General features: G+C 43.8%; 2 protein-coding genes across 5 annotated transcripts; both read right to left on the bottom strand.

The window, feature by feature from the left end:
- Window positions 1-679: 679 nt before the first annotated feature.
- fmr1 (fragile X messenger ribonucleoprotein 1) lies at window positions 680-14,446 on the bottom strand. 4 transcript variants are annotated; one of them, XM_076143374.1, is made up of 15 exons: window positions 13,987-14,445; window positions 12,187-12,239; window positions 11,978-12,071; window positions 11,617-11,688; window positions 11,330-11,478; window positions 11,047-11,140; window positions 10,750-10,866; window positions 10,396-10,566; window positions 10,209-10,287; window positions 9,912-10,087; window positions 9,747-9,833; window positions 8,887-9,181; window positions 8,458-8,661; window positions 8,246-8,325; window positions 680-8,158 (listed from the first exon to the last, which is right to left on the bottom strand). In XM_076143374.1, the coding sequence occupies exons 1-15, from the start codon at window positions 14,035-14,037 to the stop codon at window positions 7,958-7,960; spliced, it is 1,923 nt and encodes a 640-aa protein (XP_075999489.1). In that variant the 5' UTR covers window positions 14,038-14,445; the 3' UTR covers window positions 680-7,957. The 4 variants fall into 4 exon arrangements, with proteins under 4 accessions (XP_075999489.1, XP_075999490.1, XP_075999487.1 ...); XM_076143375.1 differs by having other exon boundaries at window positions 9,972-10,087; XM_076143372.1 differs by having other exon boundaries at window positions 9,747-10,087; window positions 13,987-14,446.
- A 4,942-nt stretch (window positions 14,447-19,388) lies between these two features.
- Window positions 19,389-23,319, bottom strand: rab33a (RAB33A, member RAS oncogene family). Its single transcript, XM_076143461.1, has 4 exons — window positions 22,891-23,319; window positions 20,877-21,017; window positions 19,955-20,035; window positions 19,389-19,856 (listed from the first exon to the last, which is right to left on the bottom strand). Exons 1-4 carry the CDS (start codon window positions 23,281-23,283, stop codon window positions 19,632-19,634), a joined length of 840 nt encoding a protein of 279 aa, XP_075999576.1. The 5' UTR covers window positions 23,284-23,319; the 3' UTR covers window positions 19,389-19,631.
- Between the last annotated feature and the right edge of the window lie 1,670 nt (window positions 23,320-24,989).

The raw sequence follows: 24,989 nt of genomic DNA, 5'->3' as shown, positions 1-24,989 counted from the left end.
CAGCTGTGCCTGTCGTGTCTATTTAAATAATAACAGGCGCGCGCACACACACACACACACACACTCTCTCACACACAGAGAGAAACAGACAGAAAAAGAAGCAGAAAGCGATGAAATAGTGAGAAAAGGACCAAGTTCTCGGCTTTGAGCTCATTATGCTCGCTGTGTATCTTGCAGAAGTTGAGAAATGCATGTCATGAATTTTCAGTAGGCACCCAGGCTCTCTGCTCCTCTCTCTCCCTCTTTGGTACAAACGATGGAGCGCCCAGGAAAAGCCGCGGCGCCACAGCGCCCCCACGTGGCTAGACAGAAGTAGTGCACCATGCAAACGATAAAGTGGGGCATCATTGATGTGGGGCATGGGACTGTCAACTGAACAACTGCCAAGTGTTAGTATGTACTTCAGTATCATCTTAAAGCAACAGTATATAAACTCTTGTAGATGTTGCCATGTCTCTGTGGCGCCTCTTACTGACAGAATCTGATTTGATGAAGAGGAAGAGGAGGGAGAAGTCTACTCAACTCCCCTAAATACAACAATTTACCAAATGGGGGGTCTACTTCAATTGTCAATCATGTCTTATCTTGGGTGGGAGTTGTGTCAGATATGGTTCTGGTCTGTTCGGGAGCTTGTGGTGTGATGGTCCCACATCAGTGAAGTCAGAAATCATCCGGGGGCTAACAGAGGAAGGTTGACCTTTATTTATTGAAACTGCTTGCATACAAAATATATTGCACTATAACCAGACATGTCAACTCATTACAACCCCAAACATCTTAAATGCTAGTAGTATATACAAAAGAAAACAAAATGCCCAAAAGTGCACACAAGGTTTACAGCTTTTTTGACTACCCTGGTTTAAGTATCTACAGGTTTTCTGTGTCTTCACTCTCTGGCACTCTACAGTCAACAGCCCACAACGTGTCTAGTTAGTACTCACTATTTACATTCTGCAGATAAACCACTGGACTGCTGTAGATTTGGGTCCTCTCAACCCGATCCGAGATGTACAACGTTTGCAACGTCAGCAGGGTTAAATGCTTAGCGGAGGACTGAGGTGCATCGCCGTCTGAACTGAACCGGGGGTCAAACCGCCCCCATGCACTGATTAGCCTTGTAGATTTGACAAATACTTGAGGCGAGTGTCCTCGTTTTGCAATCTCAGTTTGGGAAAAGTCAAATCCAAGTTGGTGGACAGGCACGGGTCCACGGTCACTGTCAGTCACCTGACCTTAACTGGTTAACTAGTTATGGAGTTGTTAAATTAGTACCCTAATAATGTTTACACCCAGAACATTGTGACAATGCATTAACCGGGATTATTGTGAACATTCAACATCAATGAAAGCTTTACAGTTTCAAAGGAAAATACATGAGAGGCAAACAAATCTGAAGCTAGAACTATGACAAAATGTTTCACTACAGGAAAGATGTCCCAAATCATTTTCTGTGGATCAGACTGATCCAGGTTCAAGAGTCCATTATATGACAAAGATGACGAAAGAAAAATGTCAAAATGTCCGTCATGTGTTGCCCGCGGAAGCAGACGACCATAACCTATAATCTGATCCCTCTGTTGGCCACCATGTGCGCCGGCCACAGGCAGCCAATACAGCTGGAGGAGGACTAACTCTGGCTCTCAGCTTCAAAGTGTCACTTCAGAAAGTAGAAACCAGTCACCAGTCTTCATGATGAAGTGTTTCATGTGGGTAAGCAGTGAGGTGGATGATACAATATCAAAGAAACAAAGATCTACAAAAATCTCCTTTTGTACAGTTTAGCTTCTGCTTGTAGTACCAGACTGTTAGTGAGATCAGTGACTACAATGTTCTAATGTTCTGGGGATAAAACATTACATTAAGGTCGAGGCAACAGTTCTTCGTCCCCACCAGAACTCCTCTTGGTCACAAACTGGGCTGCAGTGTGACTCGTCCCAGGATCTCTCCATGTACACAAAGTTTGAACCTGCTGTTCAGCGAAGACAGTTTGCGACCCATAAGAGTTCCTGAACGTACCTCCGATGACATGTTACGCTTCTCTGAGAGCTTAGCTCTCAGGATAAGAAGATACGTTCCACTTTATTCTCTCCAATCTGTCCTGATCTAGGCTAGAAAGAGTAGTCAGTCAAAGCTAGTCCATCAGAGAGGACAGGACAAGTCCCCCCTCTCAGGACCAGCACAACCAGCCTGCATGCAACTGTCTCCCACAGACCAATGTGCAGTTTGAGCTATAGTTGAAGACGTGTTAGTATTACTGTTTGTTAGTCACACATTAAAGCGGGAAAACAGTTGCATTAATCAGTTTGTTTGCAATTCTGAGATTCCGATGTCGTTCCAGCAGTTACATATTGGAACAGAGTCTCTGACCCTGGCTGATCAAACGCACCAGGAAGCAGGTTAAAGCGCAGACACAGAGGAGTTTCCCTTCGTCTCTAATGGCGGCACGGCAGAGTTGATATGAAGGTTAACGTGGCTCTTTGCTCTTTTCCATGGGGCCTAAAAAGCCTCAGAAAAACTCTGCCTACGCTCGCCATCGCCGCGCAAAGGACACCAGCAAAGGAGAAACAAGAATAGATAAGGGGAGGCAGAGGACAACACGTCATTTGAGAAAGAAAATCTGATAAAATTGTCCTTAAAAGTCTCTAGACATTAAACGTTGATAACTTCAGAGAGGAAACGACTCCTGTACAAGACGCTGTCATCAGTATACCTTAAAAGGGGGAATCCACCTTAAAACATTATTCCTGTAGTTTATTCCAGAGAGGCGTTAAGTCCTAAACCTACATAACAAGGAATAAGACCGACGTGTGTGTTCATGACAGCTAAAACTTAGCAACTACTGCTCACAATCTGTCATAAGCTTAATTGTACATATCTAAAAACAAAGAATACACCCAAATGTCTGCTAAAATAGTGGCTAAATTTGATCTCAGGTCGTCTCTAAAGGACCTTTCCATCAGTATGTCAGTCCTGTGTTTAGTGTGAAATCCACTCGTGCTCGTTTAAGGACTCTGCAGCGAGTTCGCCCTCCGTCAGGTCTGTTTCTGTGTTTTGGGTGGATTTTCCCTTTCAGGTGAAAACAAAAAGTCACCGTTTCCCAATGACGCAGGTTCAGTCTGGCGCACTGAGAAGGTTCCATTATTCATGACAGATGTGTGTGACTCAAGCCTGCTGTGGAGGATACTAGTATGTTTCACACATCATTAAGTTTATTATCAAGAGCGCTAGCATTTTAACTGTTATTAAACACAAAAGGAAAATATCTGGAGAAGTGCACATTTTGAAACAATAGTACAAATCTTTTCTGGGACAAATAATGACATCATTATTTACAGTATGCAACCCTCCCTTCTTCTTTTTTTTGTTTTCCAGGATTTACAATAAAATGCAATATACAGTTACTTTCACTTGATCCATTGTTGCATCCCAGACTGGAGGGGAATGAGGGGAACCGTGGCAACCGTCACGCCAAATCAATGATCCCCACAGATTACTGGGTAATACTTCTGAAGAGACAAAATTAATAATGATAATAATAAAAACAAAAGCCTTTCCTCGACTCATTACCTCGTGTGCTGCCATCGTTTCGTGTGACATTTCCAAAAAGGTAAAAGTTTCTGCCGTGTCACTCGCTGTCATTACGCTGATGGCTCTCACCCACAGAGGGAACCAAACGCAAATGCCGCTCATCGCCGGCTAATCGACTCCGCCGACCAAACTCAGGGGTCGAGGGACATAAGAGCGACAAAGCAAAACTGATTAAAAGGACTCAACTTCCCTATCTCCTTTGTCCACGCCAAACAAATGTCCCCTGGTCCGTGATAAAAACATACGCATCGTTAAGATTAGAAAGGTACACTGATGCGTGTCCAAGTAAAGACCTGGCTCAACTGCTGGAATCCTTTCAGTTCCTTTCATTACTCCAGTGGCACCGCCGGAGGAAAGAAAGCGAAACCTTTAATTATGGGTAACAGTGACTTGGGTCATTTTGGAGCCTGTAAAACCGCCGGCTCTGAGCTGTGACATTAAGATTGGATTGGATTTATTTCCAGTGTTTGCTTTGGATGAGAAATGGCCTTGGAACAGATTCAAGTTGAACCTTGAGGCCACACACAGCATCAATTATCTGCACACTGGTCTACAAAAGCAACTGAATCCATTTCACAGATTAACTGAACCAGGCCAGAAAGCTAGAACACTCACATTTGTTTGACTGTATAATGTTACAACACCATCAATGTGTTTACAATGGGCGTGGCGATGCAAACAGGCACTTCCCCTCCGTGCTCAACTCACTCTGAGGTGAATGACATCGCCCCAGGAAGTGCCTGTCTTTCCACGCCACGGCCCTTTTTATCAAAGTCTCCTCTTCCCTGATGTTGACGTCTAGGTTGATGCCACAGTCACAATTAAAAGGCACGTGTCACACAACATATGGGAAGGTTTCCCCGAGCGTTCACACATTTGGGGCTATGTGACGGCTATGTTGGTGAAAGTGCGTGAGCCAAACTGTTGTGTTGCGTTGCGTCATGGTGATTTGATTTTGGTGAGAATCCAGGAGGCTGCTGTGTTTATCTGGATTAAGTACTTTAATAGTTTTGTCTGATGCTGGTTGAGATTTGATAGAAATGCACACAGCGTTGTTTTTCTCCGTCCATTGGGAGCTATTTTGCAGTGTTTCCTTCGAGGCCGCTTGTGGAAACATCTAAATGAGCCCATATGCTCTGTAAAGTACAATTTAAAAGCCACTGTGACTTGGCAAAACAGTCAGAGTGAATTGACTGCTCTGCATTTGTGTGGGAAAACTGAAGATATCGTGTTCTGATGAAATATGAAGGCTACTGACGCTCTGAGAAACCTTTCCATGTTTTTACATTGTATACTCACATTAGAACAGTCTCACAAAAGTCTATCCTTAATCTCTTTTACGATCATAAATCAGCAAATAGCTAACTTGCTACATTTACCCATGTATAATGACTGTAATCAGTTTGATGTTGTTGAGCTCTGGAGCCATCTAAGGCTTCTCCCCCCTCAGTTTGATGTCGTTTAAGTTGACGATGTCATTGAGGATGTTTCCATTAAACGTGGTGTCGACTGAACCAGCAGGCTGGTTTGCAACAGTGGTGTCCGGCGTTAACGCGTCCAAAAAGGAATCACTGTCAACTATTCCATGACAACACCACCAAGTCCTCTTTTAGTTGATTTTTGTCGTATAATGTCCAGCTCAAGGCGATGTACACACTCGCACGAGGCTGGAAGAGTGAAGAGCGTCTTCTGGGTAAGACAGCGAGAATGCAAAACTACTCTAGAACCATTCAGAACGGTCAAACCATCCAAACATGCTGCAGCTATGAGAAGTGCCATCACGGTGTAGGAAAGGACAGATTAGAGTCCAGAAAGGGACACAGAATGCAAAAACTAAATCCAGCATTGAAGTATTTGAAAGTAAACTATTAAAACTACCAACTTCAGGCGAAGGTACGTTATAAAAATGAAGGATAATGTGAAAAAGGAGTACTGTGTGGGGACGATGTCATTAGACATAAAGATGCTCGACCGTATGCAAAGCAGGAGGAGAACCATGAGTCCAAGGCACTTGGATGAACGTGAACGGATAACAAACCCTCATTAAGACCCAGAGGAGTGGCAGTAGTCTGGTATTAGCAGGTTCTATTTACACTATATAACATGACTTTGCTTTTCTTTTGTATATATTTTGGCATGGAATCATCCTGACAAGCATAAATAATTGAATTGTTTCTGTGTATTTTTATAGATGGTGCTGATATTTAAACACTCTTCAGTCTGGTAATGGCAGAAAGCACCGCTCAGGTCGTGGTGTGTGCGTTATGTTGTAGTAAACGCGTGTGGTCTCAACCTTTTAGAACCCCAGGAGCAGAGCTGCTTAGGCTGTGAGGCTGGAAATAGTTAAAAACGTGTGAAAAAGTGCATATTTGAGCAAAGGAGTGAGTGACAGATCTTCCTCTATATGTGCAAAAAGAAAAGGGTACAATCATCAACATGCTGAGCCCAGGTTACCGCGGCGATGAAGACTTTGAAAGGGCCTTCAACTAGGAAAAACTTTACAAAGGAGGCCGAGAAAAATGTGATTTTTCCGTTTAAAGTCACGCCTCATTAAATGTAAATTGGATTGGTTTGACTAAATGATCTTATGGATCTAATCAGTTCCCCAGATGGGCTTAATGTGCAGTGGGGCAATGTCCTGTACATGCTCCTGCAGATAAGTAGGCGACGGAGAGGACGGGCTAAAAAAAAAAAGCAGGCTGTGTGTCCTTCATGGCCACGGGACAGCAGCTGATCACATGCACCATATTCAACATCCAAAAGGTCCACCACAGTTTAAACTTCAGTCTGGGCGAAGGAGCCCGGAGCAAGACGGAAAAATCAGGAAGAATAAAAACGTACACATTGTTTTATTTAGTCTTCCTTCTACATTAATACTTAAAGATAAAATGTACTGAACACACAAGTGTCTGCAAAGTTCTCTAACGGCCGCTGAGCCAAAAAGGTAAAAATACAAAAGATTTCATAACTTAGAAAGAAAAGAACAATTCATCAGTCAAACAAAACCGTTATAACGTTCTGTGTTTCTGAGCTGCAGTAACAGCAGAGTGAGTCTGAGTTAACCTGTTCCTGACCAGGTTTGGCTAAAAAAAAGAATCAGACCAGAGATGATTTCACTTTAAACTGGCGCCTAACCAAGCTTTAAACAGAAGTGCAACATGCAAAAAGAAGTCGTTATGTGTAAGCGCGCCTTTGTTAAGTAGCCCTCTGTGACGTCAAAGTCTCCGGTCGTCGCCGTTTTCCTAAAGTGTGACGTGAACGACGACGCGCGTGCGAAGGTGCGATTTGCCGGAACAGGCAGTTTTAAAATCGTAAAACGGGAGGCAGTTGGTCCGCAGCTCCAGTCTAGCCACACTTCCCATAAAGGTTTACATACATCTAAGAGCCTCGGATTAATGTTTCTCCATCCGTCTGTCCCAAACCGTCTTATATATGCAGAGCCAGACCGAAGCAGGAAGGGGCGGGGTTTATAATATCTAAGCGACGGGGAAAATCACAAATGATCACACTGATAAAGAGTAGTATATGCTGGCTCCATTCTAGAGCTCTGAAAGACATTCACTGGAGATAAAAAACAAAAAAAACAAACCCCAAACCTTTTCACATTTCATCTCGGAAAGCAGAGACCTGCGTTCCTCTCGGGCCACACGTCGTGTGTGTGTCCCGTTTACTTAAGTGTCAACGCGGTGCCCCGGGGGGGAAGGGGTTAAAAGTACGACTGACAAAAACAGCCCAAGGCACCGCAGGAGAACTTCCTCCCAGCCTGAAAGCTAGTACCCACTAACATGGTCTACAGCCAGATCATCTCAACCCAAACCCACATTTCAGATGGATTGGGAGTCATGGCGACGCGTGCAGATAGTCGGGGTGACGAATATCTGCCAAAATGGTGAGTTTCTCCTATTTTTGCTTTACAAACCAATGTGTCTTGACTTGACTGGGCCTAAACGACACAATGGAACGAGCCAGGAGACCAGTTTGCGGGGGTTGATGACTTTAGTCCAACCCCTCGTGTTCTTTTCCTTGTGTCTGAAAAAATGGATTGTTTGTTTTACTCGTTTACTGCAGAGAAAAACAACAGTAGAAACCACCATCAGTCAAGAGCAGACCAGACCGGACCCGGTACGCCAAAAGACCAGACAAGGGACGACAAACCGGACCGGCTCGTCTCTGGTCTAAGACTTCCATACAGTAAAATGCTTTCACGATCCTAATATGCGTATTCGTGTGTCTAATTAAGACAGAAGAAAGAAAAAGTGTAAGACCCAGATTCTACCATGACTTATGGTAACTTATCTGTGTGTGTATGTGTGTGTGTGTGCATGTGTGTGCCTGCGTGTTTAAGTGTGCAGGTAGTCCAGTGGTGTATCTACGACACTCCGTTCACCAGTGTAGGAGCGTCCTGTTTGTCTTTCTTCATCCCTCGGTCTCTGATCGGTCGATGATGGTGACGGGCCGGACCGTCGGCCCCCGCGCCAACACCGCCCGGGGTGGAGGAAGGCCCGGCTCCTCCTCCTCGGCTGCCCGAGGCGTGCTGCACGCTGCGCTCGTTGTTACTGTCCACGCGGATCTGTGAGAAGGAGGAAACCCGGTTAGTGATCGTCCCGACAGACGCTAAGAGCTCCAAAATCGCCATGGTTACTGTGTGTATATTTACCTGCAGGGTGTCCTCCGGCACTCTGGTCTTGGGGTCTCTGATGTGACGAGGTCTTGGATCACCCCACTGCACCTCATCACCTAAAGCAGGACAGAGGAAGACGAAGACGAAAGATGAACTCCATTTGAAAAGGTAGAGAAGTAAACAAAGCTGCTTCGTTTCTTAGACATTATGAGCACTTATATGTTACAAAGTCCCAAGAAGCTTCCTACCCTTGTATCCTCCGCCTCCTCTTCCTCTCCCCCCTCGCCCACGCGGTCCTCCTCCTCCCGGCCCCCTCTTCCTCCCGTCTCCCCGCCGGGGAAGGGTGCCGCCTCCGGTCATCAGCTCCTCAGTGGGGGCCAGCGACCAATCGCTGAGCTCGTCCTTGTGGTCCGACTCCGTCTCTGATGCGTTGGACGCCTCTGAGTTGGTGCCTGTGGTGACGGGGAGCAGAAGTCAAAGCTCATTTAATGGGAGGAGGAGAGACGTCAGCGTGAAGCCTTTAATAAACTGCTGTGTTCCTCTGGAAGACACAAGCAGCTTTGTGATCGCCCGATGTTTGATTTGATTAAAACAAATGACAAATGAGTCCTAAAACATTACATGAGATTTCCACGAGCCCTTCAAAATGCGTGAATTCATGTCATATTATGTGGCACCTGAAGCAAAAGACGCACCACCTCCTCCTCCTCCTCCTGCTCCTCCTCCTCCTCCTCCTGATCCACCTCCTCTTCGTCCCCGGCCGCCTCGTCCTCCCCCTCCCAAGTAGGGCTTCCCTCCTCCACCGCCCGCTCCTCTGCCCATCCCGAGCCCCATGCCGTTGTCGAACACGTAGGTCTTGTCTTTGGGGTTCCGCGGCCCCGTCCCTCCTCCTCCTCCGCCGCCGCCTCCCCCTCCTATCTGCCGCAGCTGTTCGTCAATCTGGAGACGCTCCAGTCGGAGTTGGTCCACCTCCTGAGGACGTAAAGACACAGGTCACAATGTAACACGTAGCTTTGGGTGTAAATGTTGCTGTGATCTTCTCTTTCCTGCCGCACAGTCGTACGTTTCAATGATTCCTGCTACTTTCCCCATACTTAAGTCAGTATTTTGTCCTTTGCACGTACTAAACGTGTTGCCAGTGCAGCTGACCTGACCTTTCTGATAGAAGAGAACCAGACCGATCTGTTGCTAAACAGTAGCATCTTTGTTGCTAATGAGTTACACGGAAACAAACAGAAGACAAAAGAGAAAGTGGTAGAATAATGGAGGAAGCTTTGGAGTTCTTATGTACAGAGTCATCATCCCTGTCTATCGTCATCTGAGGTTTTGTCATGACAACGCACCTGTTAAAGACAAAAGGCAATAACCCCAATCCTTGTTCTTTTATGGCCCTGTAGCTGCGGCGACTGATGTAAGAGTTAAAATCACAACATTACATCACCTTCAGCCTTTTTAATGATTGCTCCTATATTTACTTCAGATTCATAATTGTAATCTGCAGCTGAGACACTGGATGAAGGCTGGAGAGGACACACACCTTCAGGTAGTTGAGGTGGTAGTCCAGCAGCACTGTAGCGTTGGAGATACTTTCCTTGGTCCCCACAAATACAAATGGCACCATCCCCTGTAAGAAAGAGGGAATGTTACCTCCCATCTGGCTGACGGCTAAGTGGCTGATGTCTGACTCCCACTGTCTGCTTACATTGTCGTCCATAAGCTGATATTTAGCTTGAGATGTGACCAGAGCTTCTTTCCCACTGACCTCATCTGCAGCTGCAGAGGGCTTTTTGTCATTCTCTGGCTCAATACGAACCCGAACCACACCGGACTTATCAACCACCTCCTGGATCAGCTTCCCGTTCTTACCGATCACCTTCCCTGTAGCCACGAAAACATGAAAGTTAAATCATTTAGGAATGAATCCATAATAATTCAAATGACCACAGGCGTTACCCTCTTGTCTCTGTTGTCTGGAGGTAAACTGGAGTTATTTTCTTACCTACTAAGTTCCGGGGGACTTTGATGATATCTTCAGAGAACTCCAGGAAGCTCCTGGCTTTACGAACCGCCTCCTGGTCCTAACGCATCCAGCAGACACACAGCAAACATCAACACTCATACAATCTGTTGCTGACACGGTGCTTTTCTGTGTGTGTGTCTTTTGTGTGTGTGTCTGGCCGTCCTACCTCTCCGTATATATGGAAGGTGCACGTCTCCTCATCCAGGTCTATGTTGGTGACTCCAGGGACTTTACGGGCCTGCTGAATGTTGGCGCCGTGGGTCCCTATGGCCAAACCCATTAAGTCGTCCCGCACAGCAAACTGTTCGTGAAACCGTGACGCTAGCTGTCTGGAACTCTTATTAAGAGGGAAATAAAAAGGGATGAAATGTGTCAGCGCACAAACACGTCATATGCCTGTGTGGGCTGAGACAGCATGAGGTATGATGGCAACTTAAGCTTTGATTGTCTACGAGTCCATAGGCCTGACGGCTCCTCATAGACTGCTTGTGTGTGTATGTGTTTGTGTGCGTGTGTTTACCTCCAGTTGTCTGTTGGCCTCTTCGTTCCTCAGCATGAGAGACAGTTTGGTGCGCAGGCTCCTATAGTGCATGTCACTCATCATGTTGGCCCGCTTTGTTGTAAACTCATTCACCGACTGTCAAAACAATCAGAACTCGTTTCACACAATGACACTTAATTCTGTTGTGTTTGATTGAGTGTTTAGATACATGAAAGTAGCGTCAAAGTTGGAAGATATTAGTCAGGACTTGATTTAAAAGGTAGAAGAAGAAGAGGAGCAGGAGGAATGGACAGCATTACAAAAACACGGACGAACCAGAATAACCAGCTGCTTTTTGTCTGAGTCGTACGTGATGCTGAACGCTCCCACAGCCTTCTTATAGTCTTTGTGTGCCGACTCCTTGGAACACCTGGGGAAGAGTTCAGAGTTCCACATTCATTTGAATGACGTCTTACAATAGTCTTTGTGTCAGAATACATGAATCAATAAATGGGCATAAACAAAAACTGTGACTGGATAACAAAACGTATGACTCTAACGTCCTGTAACACACACGTGATTAGATTGGTAGATGTGTGTGTGTGTGTGTGTAACTTACATCTGCCGTAGGTCCTCAGGAACATCCATTCTGATTTTGATGAAGGTGGATTTGGTGGCTGGTTTATTGGGGTTGACCGGCCGTAACCGCTCCAGCGTCACGATCTCATTCAGTGTAGCGTCGCATGCAGCGTACTCTATAACATAAAACTAAGAGACAGGGAGAGGGAATGACACAGTGCCTGACTGAAGTCGCTGCACGCTGTCAAGCATCAATGCTGCTGTAAACTATCAATGTATCAGATTATACCACAATCCTATTTACCAAGCATGGATTCATCGCCTTACCTCTCCTTTCACCATGCGAACTTTAGCCAACCACCATCCACATGGCTCCTTGTCATTAGCCCTGGAATATACCTGACAACACACACACACAGACACACACACAGAGACGTCAAGAGCAGATTATGTACAACAAATTAGATTTGCAAAATCAACTAATCTACATGCAAATCTAGTTTTCTTTTCTCTACATTTTCTGTTTGCGTTCCACAGGAGCTCGTCCATACAGATCTCTGATGGGCCATGCAGCTGTAACACATCTCATACCTTACACTAAAGACTACAGGAGATAAGTTCCAACACCTAACATATCTCCTAATTTAAATGTTCTGAAACTATTATCAAAGCAGTGACTCAGTCCCACCTCGACCTCATCGCTCTCATTTATCTCCTTGCAGAACCCTGTTGGAGGAGGAAAACGAACATCCTGGAAAGGGATTTGACGCTCTGGTTGCCAACTGGAACAGAAGGACACACACACACACACACACACAAATTTGGTCATAGCTAACAGGTGACATCTTCTCGTATGTCAGTTTCTAAAACTATTGGCTGTATAAGAGGATTACTTACTTGTTTTCAAATGCCACAGTGACTGTTCCTTCATTGACATCCTTCACAAAGGCCTAAACACAACACAGAGGTGAGTTAGCTGAGGACTGTTCATCTATACATCCAGCACACAGTAAAAACAAAATTACTGAATATTAATATCACATTTTACATGCAGTACATATAACAAAGATAACATTTTACATGAATGATCACAGAACAAAAGGCGATTCACTACTATTAAACAATTTTAAAAGATGTCTTGTGCCCAATGAAGACATGACTGATTACTTGATTGATTAGAAACTTAATCCATTAACAAAGAATGTTACGATTATTTTCTAAACTTCACAACTAGCAGGTGATTAGTGATTGGCTGAAACCTATCTGGCTGTATGAAACCAAATACAAGAGTCCTATTTTACGAGCCTTGAATTAGCATCATGAACCTGAGCTTCAGATGTCACTGCTGTGCTGAAGTGGAGCTGTATGACTTCATCTATGTACTGTATCCATATAGAGTCTATATGCTGAGCACAGTGGGACATCATGGTGCTCATGATCACTTAATACATTTAAAATGATATCGAGGAGCCAGCTGAGCAACATCAAGGAGCAAAACTTAAGTAGTGGACAACTTCTTGATTTCATCAGAAGTGAAAATGAAAGTCTGGTGAAGTGCAGTTTATGGATATAACATTTCTACTTTCTGAACAATCTTTATGTTAAAGAAACTCCTTATACATCATGAATATTTCTTTCTAAGTCAGCCAAAGACCCAGCTTCGACATTTAATGCATCTTCAGTACCTGGCCAATAAATCTGGACCGGGTCAAAGCCACACACAAGCAGGTGTAAATACACATGAGATGTCTTTAAAACTGTTTAGCAGAAAGATTTCCTGTCCTCAGAAATGAGCTCAAATGTGTTCAAGGTGCCTGTATTCTACATGGATTCCATTCATACTTCCTGCATTCCAGCAGCCGACTTCCACAAAAACGAAACCTAGGCTGAACCCGGTCCAGTGTGAATACACAACACACACAGAATGATGTCATTCACATCTTACATGAAGTGCTAATTGTGTGTGAATACATAAGTGTAACAAACGTGTAACAAGCTGCCAGTGAGGGGAATCGAGGTGGATGAGTTAAGGACACACCGTCCATGAAATCAACACCTGTCATGCCTAAGTGTCCATGAGCAAGACGCGCAGCTGTGAAACGTGCTCCTCATGGTTGAGTTTGATAAGGAATCAAACCAACATAGAGGTGATCGATTAATCCCACTTGTTTCAACCCTAAATATCACCAACCATCGAAGCAGCAGAGACTAAATCGGGATGAACTACGCATCATTTTGATCCACATGAAGTCAATGCAGAACACAGATCAGAGCTGGCCCGAGTCCCTACAGTAAATTACTTTGAAAACCACAATGAGGAATGATTTCTGAGCTTGTAATTTTGAAGGTAACCACTCCCACTCCGCTTTGAATAATAACTTATTGAATTAACTCGAGGGCCACTACGTTAATAACACCAGCGCCGCCACTACAGTCACACTGGCTCAGTAACAAAGACACTAAAACAGCAGCCGAGTCTGAAACTCTTATTTTTCTGGAGCATCATCAGGCTTTTGTTTACAAAGCTTGGGCTCCACATCCCGGCGCTGGCAGCACACGAGCCGCGGGGCCCGCAGGCGCAGCCAGGTAGCGCTGATGGCGTCCGGCGAGACGCTCGCAGACGCGTTAGCCTGACGCTGGGGCATGGGACGGTTACAACGCAGAGAAAGCCCAACAAAGCAAAGCGCGCACACTTACCTTATAGAAGGCGCCGCTGGTTCCCCGCACTTCCACGACGAGTTCATCCATGACGCAAGTTACTACAGCTCGCTAGCTGGCTAACTAGCTACCGTTAGCAATATGTGTAGCTAGCTAGCTAACCGCTAGCGGGCTAACCCAATGCTAGCCAAGGCAGAGAGTTGGCTGCCGCTGGCTTCACTACCTGACCTAAATATGCTGGCAGATAGATGCACGGACGGCCGCGGCAGTCGTACACGACCGTAATGTCGCTCCCCGGTTTGTATTGATATGAAAGTGGCGTTTGTTTAGTGCCGATATGCAATTCCGGATGCACGGTAAGTCAAAGGCGAGCCATTTAGCTGGCTAGGTTAGCTTGGAGTAGCCAGTTATGTTAATGTAGTGTGATTAGTGGAGCTGGAGCATCTCTCTCTCCATGTGACGTCTCTGCTTCTTCCTCTGCTGAAATGTGAGGCTGGGCCGACACATCTCGGCTTATTGCTGCTCTCCACAGGTAATAATCAGGAACGACCGTTTGTTACAGCGTCATATCTCAACAATGACTGACTGGTCCACACATTCTTCACCCTCTTCCCGAATAAAAATATCAGATTATTCTGCCATTTTAGCTCTGAGCGTTTGGCCTTATGAAGTCATACGTTATATCCTCTGGTGCCCTGCCAAGATCACAATCCTCCATAATAACTTCATTTTTACATTTTGTTACCAATAACACAAATAAATACAGTAATATACCAGTTATTTTACTTGCAATTACATGCTTTGGAAGTCGAGAGAGAATGTGCAATATAATTCATTTTATTAATTTTCTTATGGAAGATATTTTTCTCGAGCTCTTTGGAAAATGATCTTGTTATCTTGAGAAAATAACATTCAATCTCTCAAGATCTCAAGAAAATTATATTGGGAGATGTTATAATGATAATGATGTAATGATAATGATATTGCACAATTTCTTCTCTCTGCCACTGGCAGTGTGTGACTCATATCTGATCTTCATACTCACACAGGAGCTCAGACTAGACTCCTTTGTTCTGGTAGTGTTCTTCCTCACACTTGGCCTTGGAACGCCCTGAGGTCCCTCCAGGAAGAGACATGTCGTGATGTGTGAAGCCATATGCAGATACAAAGTCCCCCTTTATGAGCTGGTCTCAGGTGTTGTGTCATAAATTACTCATCACAGTTGTGTAACCTTGACACAACTAGACTCATTACGGGATCATTCAGAAACAAGAAGCGCATTTAATCACATGAAACTATTTTACATGGGTTTTGTTTTCTTTGACCGCCTTGTATTCATCTGCTACATCCATTAATGGATACATGATCTGTTTAAGAATGTTGTTTTCTATCCAAAGACAAGAAAGCCACAGCCACATGGCCGCTGTGTGCGAGAGAAAGATCGAGACGGAAGGACAGATGGTGAGATATGGTGGGAGAGAAGGAGAAAGAAATAGCAGGCTATACTTAAATAAATAGAGAGCAGATAAATATTGATACCAACATGAAACAGACATACGAAGACCTAAAGGGAAAATATAAAGATTGGACAGATTTATGTGAGGGTGACGCTGTGATAGAAACATAAACTGAGACCGCCAGAGAATAGAATAACAGACATGAATTCAGAGGCTTCAGTGTGTGGGAGGAAACCAGGCTTTACTAACAGTAAATACTTTAGCCGGCTCACAAGAGAGTGTATGAGCAAAACAGACCTATTTATGAGAACTCCACAGTGTTAAACACTCCTGGAGTGCAGAATCAGTAAAGCCAATTTAGCTTTTAGCTCTGTGGAGAAAGTTTTAGTTTAGATTGGTAGAAGTGATTTGAGCCTGGCTGTTTTCCAAAGTGCTCATTAGACCTGATGCATGTTTTAATCACGGACCGATAAAAATTGACCACTGGTTCCTTGAGGATCACAAGTCCCTAATGCTGGAACAAATACACAGAGAATGAGGCTGTGAGTCAAATGAAGCTTCTTCAGCAGTTTTATCAGAAGTCCCTTTGTGAGATTGTAACAACAACGTTACATATGAAACATATAGTAGAAGACAGTCTGATAGAGTCCAAAACAATACAAACCAATAGCCAAAAACATTGTCATCTGAGATTTTACAATAATCATAATTAAAATTCACACAACCACACAACCTGAAATCAAGTAACACCACTCTTAAGGCTTTTGTTAAAGGAGTAACATGATATTTTGATTTTTGACTTGCTATTGTTTGTCTTTGATGTAGGCAGGATTGTGCAGTATCAATAAGATGAAAGATGACAGTTCAAATCACTGCACCAGCAACCATTCATCCTGCTGCTAACTCCATACGGTTGCTGTTCTGTAGTTGACCTTTGACCTCCCTGTAGAGAGGAAAGATCATACTCGTGCATTAATAATTGTTCATATTATCATTTTCTATTAAGGCCAAAACCTCATTCAACTGTGATAGCAGCAAGCTACAGACCCACTTAGTTTCATCAAGAGATGCTAATGTGAAATGATGTTAATGCTAACAAGGTAGCTTGCTACAGCAAATAGCCGTCTCCATTCAAGTAATTGGAACACAGGACATTCAAAATGTTTCCTATCAATGTAACATTTGGCCTACAAAAGTACCAGAAGAAATTTCACAATGTCAAGGTATCCCTTTAAGAGCACATGTGGGTTTTAAAGAAAGATCACCACAAAATAATAGCAAAACAAACGGAATGTATGCAGAGAGAAAGACGTAGCATAACAAGCATAGGTACTCTGCATCTGTAGCTGTGTCAAACAGGATCACTGCAGGCGTTTGAAAGAGAAGAATGGAGAACTTGATTTGATATTTCAGATGGCATTTTCATCTTGCTTGCTGTAAAACTGCACAGACCGACTCTTACTGTAATAATCCCAACTCTTACTGTAATAATGCCTCTGTAAGTTTAAGTCCGGTATGATCATTTTGCTGATTCTCATACAGCCGTACCAGCATTATTACATTAGTTTGCATGTTTTCCAACCATGTTCTAGTGTTGGTTTATTCAAATCAAGTTTACGAAGGAAATGCAGCCACCTTTTTAATTTTATTCCACATTAGGCAAGTACAGTCGTCTACCTTATTACAGCTATACATTAGTTAACAAACCCATTGGTAGACCACACAATAAATAGTTATTTTAAAGAGATAAAAAGTTGCTTTGAAGTACACTTTAAACTTTCCTGTAATCTGTAGGATTTTGTTTTTTGTAGCGCTTTGTTAACGTTCTGTGTGGCTCTGGAGCTGCATGTATGGAACTCAAACTTTCATTCACAGATTTGCCCGTACAATAACAGTGAGACGCCTTCCTCTGCGTCTATATGGTAATCACCTATTCAATTAACCGGTAATAGCTTCTCAAGTGTGTGGATCCAGCTGGGAGAATAATGAAGGAGAAACGCTGGATCAACAAAACCTGTTTATGTTACTGGCTCGCTAGATTTTTCACACAGTGTTTCAATTGCGCGGTGTGATGAAGTAAGAAGAATGTGGAAATCAAACTACCTGCTTGGAAGATATAGGGTTTGATTCCTAACTAGTGGAGGGGTTTTTAAAACACGGGCGAGCATACATTATGTTTTCTCCCATGTAGACAGTTATAGACTTATTCAAACTTGAGTATGGAGAAAGTGCTGTGATGGATGACACCAAAGAAAGTCTGACTATTTATAATATTTAAACTGTATTGGGACTATACAGACATGCTGGTTACATTGCCATTCCTCACAATTAAACAAGTTGTGTATATTCGGCGGACAAAGAATTCCTATTACTTCCTTCGGTGTATGCGTGTCTTACTCGCATTGTTGCCTTCATAGCAATCCAGACAAAAATCATGACTATAAATGAAGGACCAGTGTGTTGCACAAAGCTCTATCATTACGTTGTATACACTGTGTTCCTGCACCCACACTCCAGCTGGGCTTCTTTGTACATCATGTCTGTGTTAATAATGGATATGGCTTTCTACTGAGTTGGACGTGGCCTGTATCATCTACGGTTTGGATACTCCTGGACCTTTATACACATACACCAGGTATAAAAGTCCACTCATACATCCTGGCTCAGGCCGCTTGTGTTATTTGTTCAGAGAGGTGGGGGTCACAGTTTTGCATTTTCTCTGATGTAAAGAATAAATCATTCAGAACAGAAAATGGGCTTTAACTTGAACACTCTTTGATCCCTTTGCTCTTGTCTGCTCTCCACAACAGCACGACGACATAAGATAATGAACAAAAACAACCATATTCATCACAAAATATGGAATCGCTGTGTACACGGGAGACCAAACAGAAAGAGCTGACTGGCAATGTAACAATTTCTGCATTTGTTCCAATGCTGCACACTAAAGAAAAAGCTGGATAAGCCTTAGTTTACTCGACCGTAAGCATGGAGAGCGCGTGTTTACATCAGGATTAGATGAGAAAGAGGAGCTTTGCCACGACAGTCCTTCCTTGTCGGGAGAGTGTCTTTCTCCTGCATAAGGGTAAGAGGATCTTCCTGCCTCTAAATCAATATTTGACATGGTGTCTGCAAACCTCTATGTTCTGTTTTCAGGAAACCAAGCCATCAAGGTCTTTCTGGAGCTCCTTTCAGCTGGCCTGAACCTCTGAGTTCGTAGGACACAGGCAGCAATGTGAGGCAATGAAGGTCATTCAGCAGTAGTATTTATTATAATGCTTCAGTTTCCAATTGCCCTCTCTGCTGTCTACACAGACTTTGTCCACGCTGCATATTCCCATCACTTTTCCCTCGTGCCCTCACAGTGATGTTCTGATTGGTCTATTCTCTGACTATGAGCAAACTATTTAAATACATCACAAAAGACCATCTCAGTTATCCTCTCATACTTCTACTCGAGAGGCTGAGAATTTGCTTTCTATTGCAGAGTATCTCAAGTGATTAAAATGTGTGACCTATTTAAATTACGCTACGATTGCCCAACTGATTCATATAAACCACAACCGAGGCTGTTTTTAAGGCGACAGCAATACGATCAAACGCTGCCTTCAGCTGGAAGAGGGACAATGGATAAAATCAATGTGAGTTAGATGACAAGATAACAACTTGATTACAGAATGTTGCTTCAAAATGTTGCCATGAATACGGGCTGTGGTAGAAACCAAACTTGGGTTGATTCCGTCCAGTGTTTCTGAAATGAAAGCTTTACAAAAGGTCATAGGGCCGCTTGGGATCCATAACCGATGCATATGTTTTAGGTTTATGTTCGCCCTGGTCCCAGAGAGGAATATGTGTACTCACTTTGGATCTAGGTTTGAATGAGTGGAAGTATTCCTCAACTATACCATCACAAGGCAACTTGTCATCAGGGACAAATCCCTGCTCCCTCCTTTTTTTCTCTTCCCTCCCACCTTACATCCCCCATCTTCTCCCTATTTTTATCCTCAAGGACTTCATATTGATGATGCTTCACTCCCCTGCTCAAGCTCCTTCTCGAAGTAAAGCACTCTTACCCAACCTTGCTCCTTCTTTTTCCTCCTCATCCACCCAAACGAAAGACTCTAAACTAAAAGACTCTTGTTTGTCATCCCTCTCCTCCCCCACCTCCTCAATATGTAGTTCCTCTCCTCTCTTTCCTTCCCTCATGTCTCCCAATCCTCCTCTTCCTCAACATGGACAATTACTCTTTGTTTCAGTCTGTTGCGTGAGTCTCACTCTCCCGTCCTCTCTCTCCACATCTCTGTAGAGCAGCGACTTCTGGGCCTTGAGGCGGCAGGCCAGGGACATGAAGATTGATTCGACATTCTGACTCTCTCGCGGGTCCTTGGCCGATGTCTCGAACAGCAGCATGTTGTGGGAGTCAGCAAACTTCAACGCCATGTTGGAGGGCACCTGGGAAGTCAGCAACATTTGGCTGTAAGCTCCAATATAAAAAAACAACTTGAGAAAAACATTGCATTCTGTTGCTTACTCTCCTCCAGCACACAAACCTGTATTTGGTCGACGAGGTCACACTTGTTTCCCACCAGGACTCGGGGTACTGATGCTGAGACCCGATGGCCATTACACTCCTGGAACCAAACAAAAACGCAGCAGATGGTAGCTTTAGGCCCTGCACACCCATGGAACACCCACACTTTTTGTTTTGTGTTTGCCGTTATTGTAGCTGATCAGACTCAGGACCATGTGTTTTTACACAGACAGTGCATGACTAACAGATATTCCTCATATTGTTACACCTGTTAGGGAATAGACAGAGACGTCTCACCCAGCATTGCTATCGACCTGTGGCGATGCTTTCAGGAAGACGGTCTGTGCCCTAGGAGACCTACTCAAGGTCGGAGATGCATGACTACACCTTGACAGGACCGATATCTGAGAACCACGGCATGTCGGAATCAATGCCAAAGCCAAATCCTCCAAATGCTACCAACGATACTACAAATAATGGTACTACTCCTGCTTCCACCATCTGTCTTACTGTGTCCGCTACCAGTGATGACAGGATAAGTATTCCATCTATGACTAGTATCAACACTACTTATCTTCTATGTGCTATTAATATTGTTTCCACTGTCACTATCACTATCGCGATCACTATCACAAACGTCACTACTAATGCATTACTATTAAGTACCAACACAATCAATTGCTGTGATTGCTTCCAGCTTCTCTTTGCCTTACAACTGCTTTTGAATTTCCCCATAAGACATTACCATTACACTCCTGCAGAGTCACTTTATCAGAGAAGCCACAGTCTCGAAGAGACAGATCAGAGGAGGAGGCATCACTAAAACGTGAAGGGATAGATGTTGGTGGGGAAGAGTACTCCCTTCAGCTCAGTTGAGTGTCCTCAGCTCGACCTTTTATCCGCTACTAATGTAATTGGAATATATGTAACAAGTTACCAACCTCTATCCATGTCTGCAGATTGCGGAAGGAAGCCATTTTGGTGACATCATACACGAAGACCACAGCGTGGACGTTGCGGTAATAATGTTCCACCATGGATTTACGGAACCGCTCCTGACCGGCTGTGTCCCAAACCTGAACCTGTGGGGATAGTAGCAGGTAATGAGGATTTCAAGCCATTTCTACAATAAAGTGTTTTTAAAAAGTTACAGACTGTAGCTTTTAGCTTACACTTTACGGTGGTGACTGATCACCCCTATTCCCAATACTTTACTCAAGTATTATGACCTAGTTTAGGTATTTAAATGACAATAAGCTTTAATCTGGTTAGATGAAGTTTTTCAGTGCACATGGCTACACTGTATCCTTCAGGAGCTACAAAGGATGCATATTCAATGTTCTCAATTTAAGACGCAATATTCTATACAATCCCCATGTGGAAGAACATGAAACATGATCATACAGCTGCACAAACATAATATAACTTACAGTGTAGAAGCTATTCAAGGTTTCAGGCCTGCGTATTGAGACACATTCCTCTACTCTGTCTCAACCTGAGAGAGGTTGTGAATTCTGCTACATTTCCATGGGAATAAAATTATCAGAATTGACAAAAACATTTCAAGCAAGCTGCTCTGCTGCAGGTGGCGGTTTTATAAAGCAGCATGTGATTATGCAGCCTTTAAACCAAGAGGGTGATATGGATGAAAGTGTTGTGTTTATGGTAATAGTAAGTGAGATACACATTGACTTTGTAGTAAGCTGCACTTTCTATACGAATACCCAGGCCCAGTGGAAAGGGCCAGTGAATTATCTGCTACTTCCATTTCAAAGGATGAGCCCTGCTATTTAGCTCCAGAGGCTGAATGCTACAATAATAAAATCACTGCTCTGTCTGTGCCGAATCCTGGTGTATCACAGAATAATTTGACAGCTATTTGTGGAAACTCAAGCCAAATGACTGAAAAGACCAATGTCAACTTCCTTAGGCAACGTGGCTAAAAGAGAAACACAGAACAAAAAGATTATATATTTTAATTATTTCTTGATTTCCTTACGTCCATATCAGAATTTTTAGGAACAACAATATGTTTATTTATTGTTCCACTCTCACACTCTTTGCATGAAGGTGCTATTTGTGGGTGAAGTAGATTTAAACACTGCTCATAGTACATGTGTGGTGTGTATGTCTGTGTTTAAATGTGACAGACAGTAGTTACATGCAGACATATTGTTCACAGATTATTATGATGACTATATAAAATGGAAGTAAAGGTCACACAGCTTACAGATGCCTGCCTGATCTTGACCGACTTTCGTTTCTACAGCACTTGGTCCACTCATATATTATAGCATCCGTATCGATTTCCTCCAATTTGTATTCCGACAAAGTATCTTGGAAATCATTAATTTTTAATCTAACAATCACAACCCCTGTAGCATAGTATTCTGCCCTTCATTTTTATAGGGGCAGACATTGTTGTGACTGATGACATGGATCATCCACCATATAGCTCACAGTAAACTACACAAACAGATGATTATTCAGAGCTTAAAAGAGGACTGGGTTCCAATTGTGACAAAATGAAATCTAGCGAGCTTGTAATTCCATTCAAATTGTCTGATTTAATTGTATGCTTAAATCTTTGTATGTGCAAATAAAGCAAAAAAGGTATCTAGGGATTATTATAATGATGCCATAAAGCAGATGGCTCATATTATTAAGTAAGATGAGGCCAATATAAATTCTTAACACAATTTGGTAGACACAGCACAATATGTAATACCCTTTTGAAACACTTTTGTAACGTGAAATATGTGATAAGAAGCCGTTTGTTTTGGATTAATGGGATTTACTCAAATGGAAAATAACAGAATAGGCCCTGTGTGAGCCACATGAGACTGAGAAGCAACAGAACAACAGAACCCCAGAGGAGGAGCAGGAGGAGGAGGAAGAGAGGGAGGAGGTGAGGAAACACCACTTATTAACATCCAGCCCCTCTGATGCTTTTACCTTGATGGTTTCCCCCTCGATCTCCACCGCCTTCTCCCTGAAATCCACGCCGATGGTGGCCTCGGTCTTATCCGGGAAGCTCCCCCCGGTGAAGCGGAAGGTGAGGCACGTCTTCCCCACGTTGGAGTCCCCGATGACGATGATCTTAAAGATCCGCGTCTGGATGCTCAGCTCCAGGGAGGTGCTGAGATCCACTGAGGATGTGAGGCTCTGGGCGGCATCGTTGCCGCTGCTCGCTCGGCTCCGGCTGGCTCTGTGGAAATCCATGGACGAGGTCAGGATGGTGACATTGTCGTCCGCCCGGTTCCGTCGATGGTTGCCTCGTACTCCCCCTCCTCCCTCTCGTTCACCGCCCGGGGCTCGGGTCTCCTCCTCCGGGGAATCGTTGGTCATTATTCCCGAGGAGGCGATGTGCAAGGCGGCGTGCGTGCGTGGAGAGCAGAGGGGGTGGATGGATGGATGGATGGATGGACGAGTGAAGGGAGGGGGAAGGAGGAGGAAGGAAGGAGGAAACCGGAGATACAACAATACCGGGGATGCTCCCTCTCAGCAGCTGGTTGCGTCCTTAAAGGGAGAAAACGCTATGAGAATATAGCAAATAATGTGATAGAATAAGTTGCTCTCCATCAGGAAAACAATGGTCGGATGTTAAATAAATATAGAAAAGGCTATAATAAGCTAAATGCTATTATAGGCAGTGACATTGTATATCACCATACAATGTCAAAACAATACTACAAAGTCCATCAGTTAACCATAATGCATGGATGCAGATCTCTACAGGGACATTACACAGATACTATAAAAATCCCATCAAGTATAATATGATCACTGAGTGCATCACTGAGTCCTACAGAGAACACTTCTCTTTAGCGCCATTAAAGTCATACTTCACTTTAAAAGACACAATAAAGACTCACGCAACAATGAACACAGCAAGGACACTAAAGACAGATAACAAACAAGTAACAAGTCTCTCTGAACACCATATGTTTCTTATAGGAGGCAAGTTTACAGCCACTGAGCGCCATAAATATACTGTGTCCTCATTAGCTTTCTTATGGTTGATAACCACATCACATGAAGAGTTTTTCATTCTATTTCTGTTCATTTTTCCATGAAAATGAGAGAAATGAAATGTGGCTGCATCAGTGGCTTCACAACGTCCATAAACATAAAACCATCTGTGTGTGGAATAAGAATAAAAGTGTAAATTGAAAGGTTCAACTAATGGACGGAGTGGATTTGTATGCCAAACATGTCTTGCCAACAAGGTAGACGCTGATCATGTGATCCCATCAGCAGGCCACATTATCACATTCCATGAAACAACATGGCCGGAACGCATTAGATCCAAGCGTGGTCAGATTCCAGCCTCAGTGTTCCCGTCTCAAGGGTCAAGGAAAATACACATCCAAGTGATTTCCAGCAACACATCAGGTTTCAGGATTAGTCCATTCTTCAGCCTGGTGAGGAAAATGCAGATTCCCGACTGAGACGCTCGTCTGCAGGGTATTAGCTAATGAGGATTAAAGAGCAAACTCAGCAGCTCAGGTTGGACCATTACAAGAGCTTTGATACTGTAATAACCACAGGACCTAAGTGAAGTTTCCAACTCTGTGTGACCTCCTGAGATCTCCACTGATCTCATTTATATGAAGCCCAGCCTGTTACAGTGCCCCCTGCTGGCACACTACTAGATTTGTTTACACTGTGATTCACTGAAATGGAGATAAGTCAGCCGGAGAACATTAACACTGGGACAGGGGTTTAGTGTCGCGTTCAAGGACATCCCAGCAGGCAGGATGTTCGCTGACGCGGGGATTTGAACCCAATTCCTGCTGAATAGACTCACTAATGCCTGCAACACGCAAGGACGACTGAATATGAGTGTTACACTGAGGTTTTAAAGTTGTGCTGCAAACCTGTCAAACAAATTAAAAGTGTCTGCACTGTAATTTTACTGCTGATTGATCACGAGAGGAATAGCGTGTGATGTCATATGTGTTTAAAGGAAATCAGTGCCACTCACCCTTTGAAACGGAGCCGTGCAAGGATCTGACGGGTGTGTGAGCTGCTCTGCTTCCATTTTGTTGGAT

The sequence above is a fragment of the Genypterus blacodes genome, unplaced genomic scaffold (genome assembly GCF_046128005.1).
Source record: "Genypterus blacodes isolate CSIRO-AG114 ecotype Tasmania unplaced genomic scaffold, CSIRO-AGI_Gbla_v1 ptg000024l_1, whole genome shotgun sequence".
Classification (NCBI taxonomy): domain Eukaryota; kingdom Metazoa; phylum Chordata; class Actinopteri; order Ophidiiformes; family Ophidiidae; genus Genypterus; species Genypterus blacodes.
The sequence above is the reverse complement of the archived record's forward strand: the minus strand, read 5'-3'. Positions and strand labels throughout refer to the sequence as shown.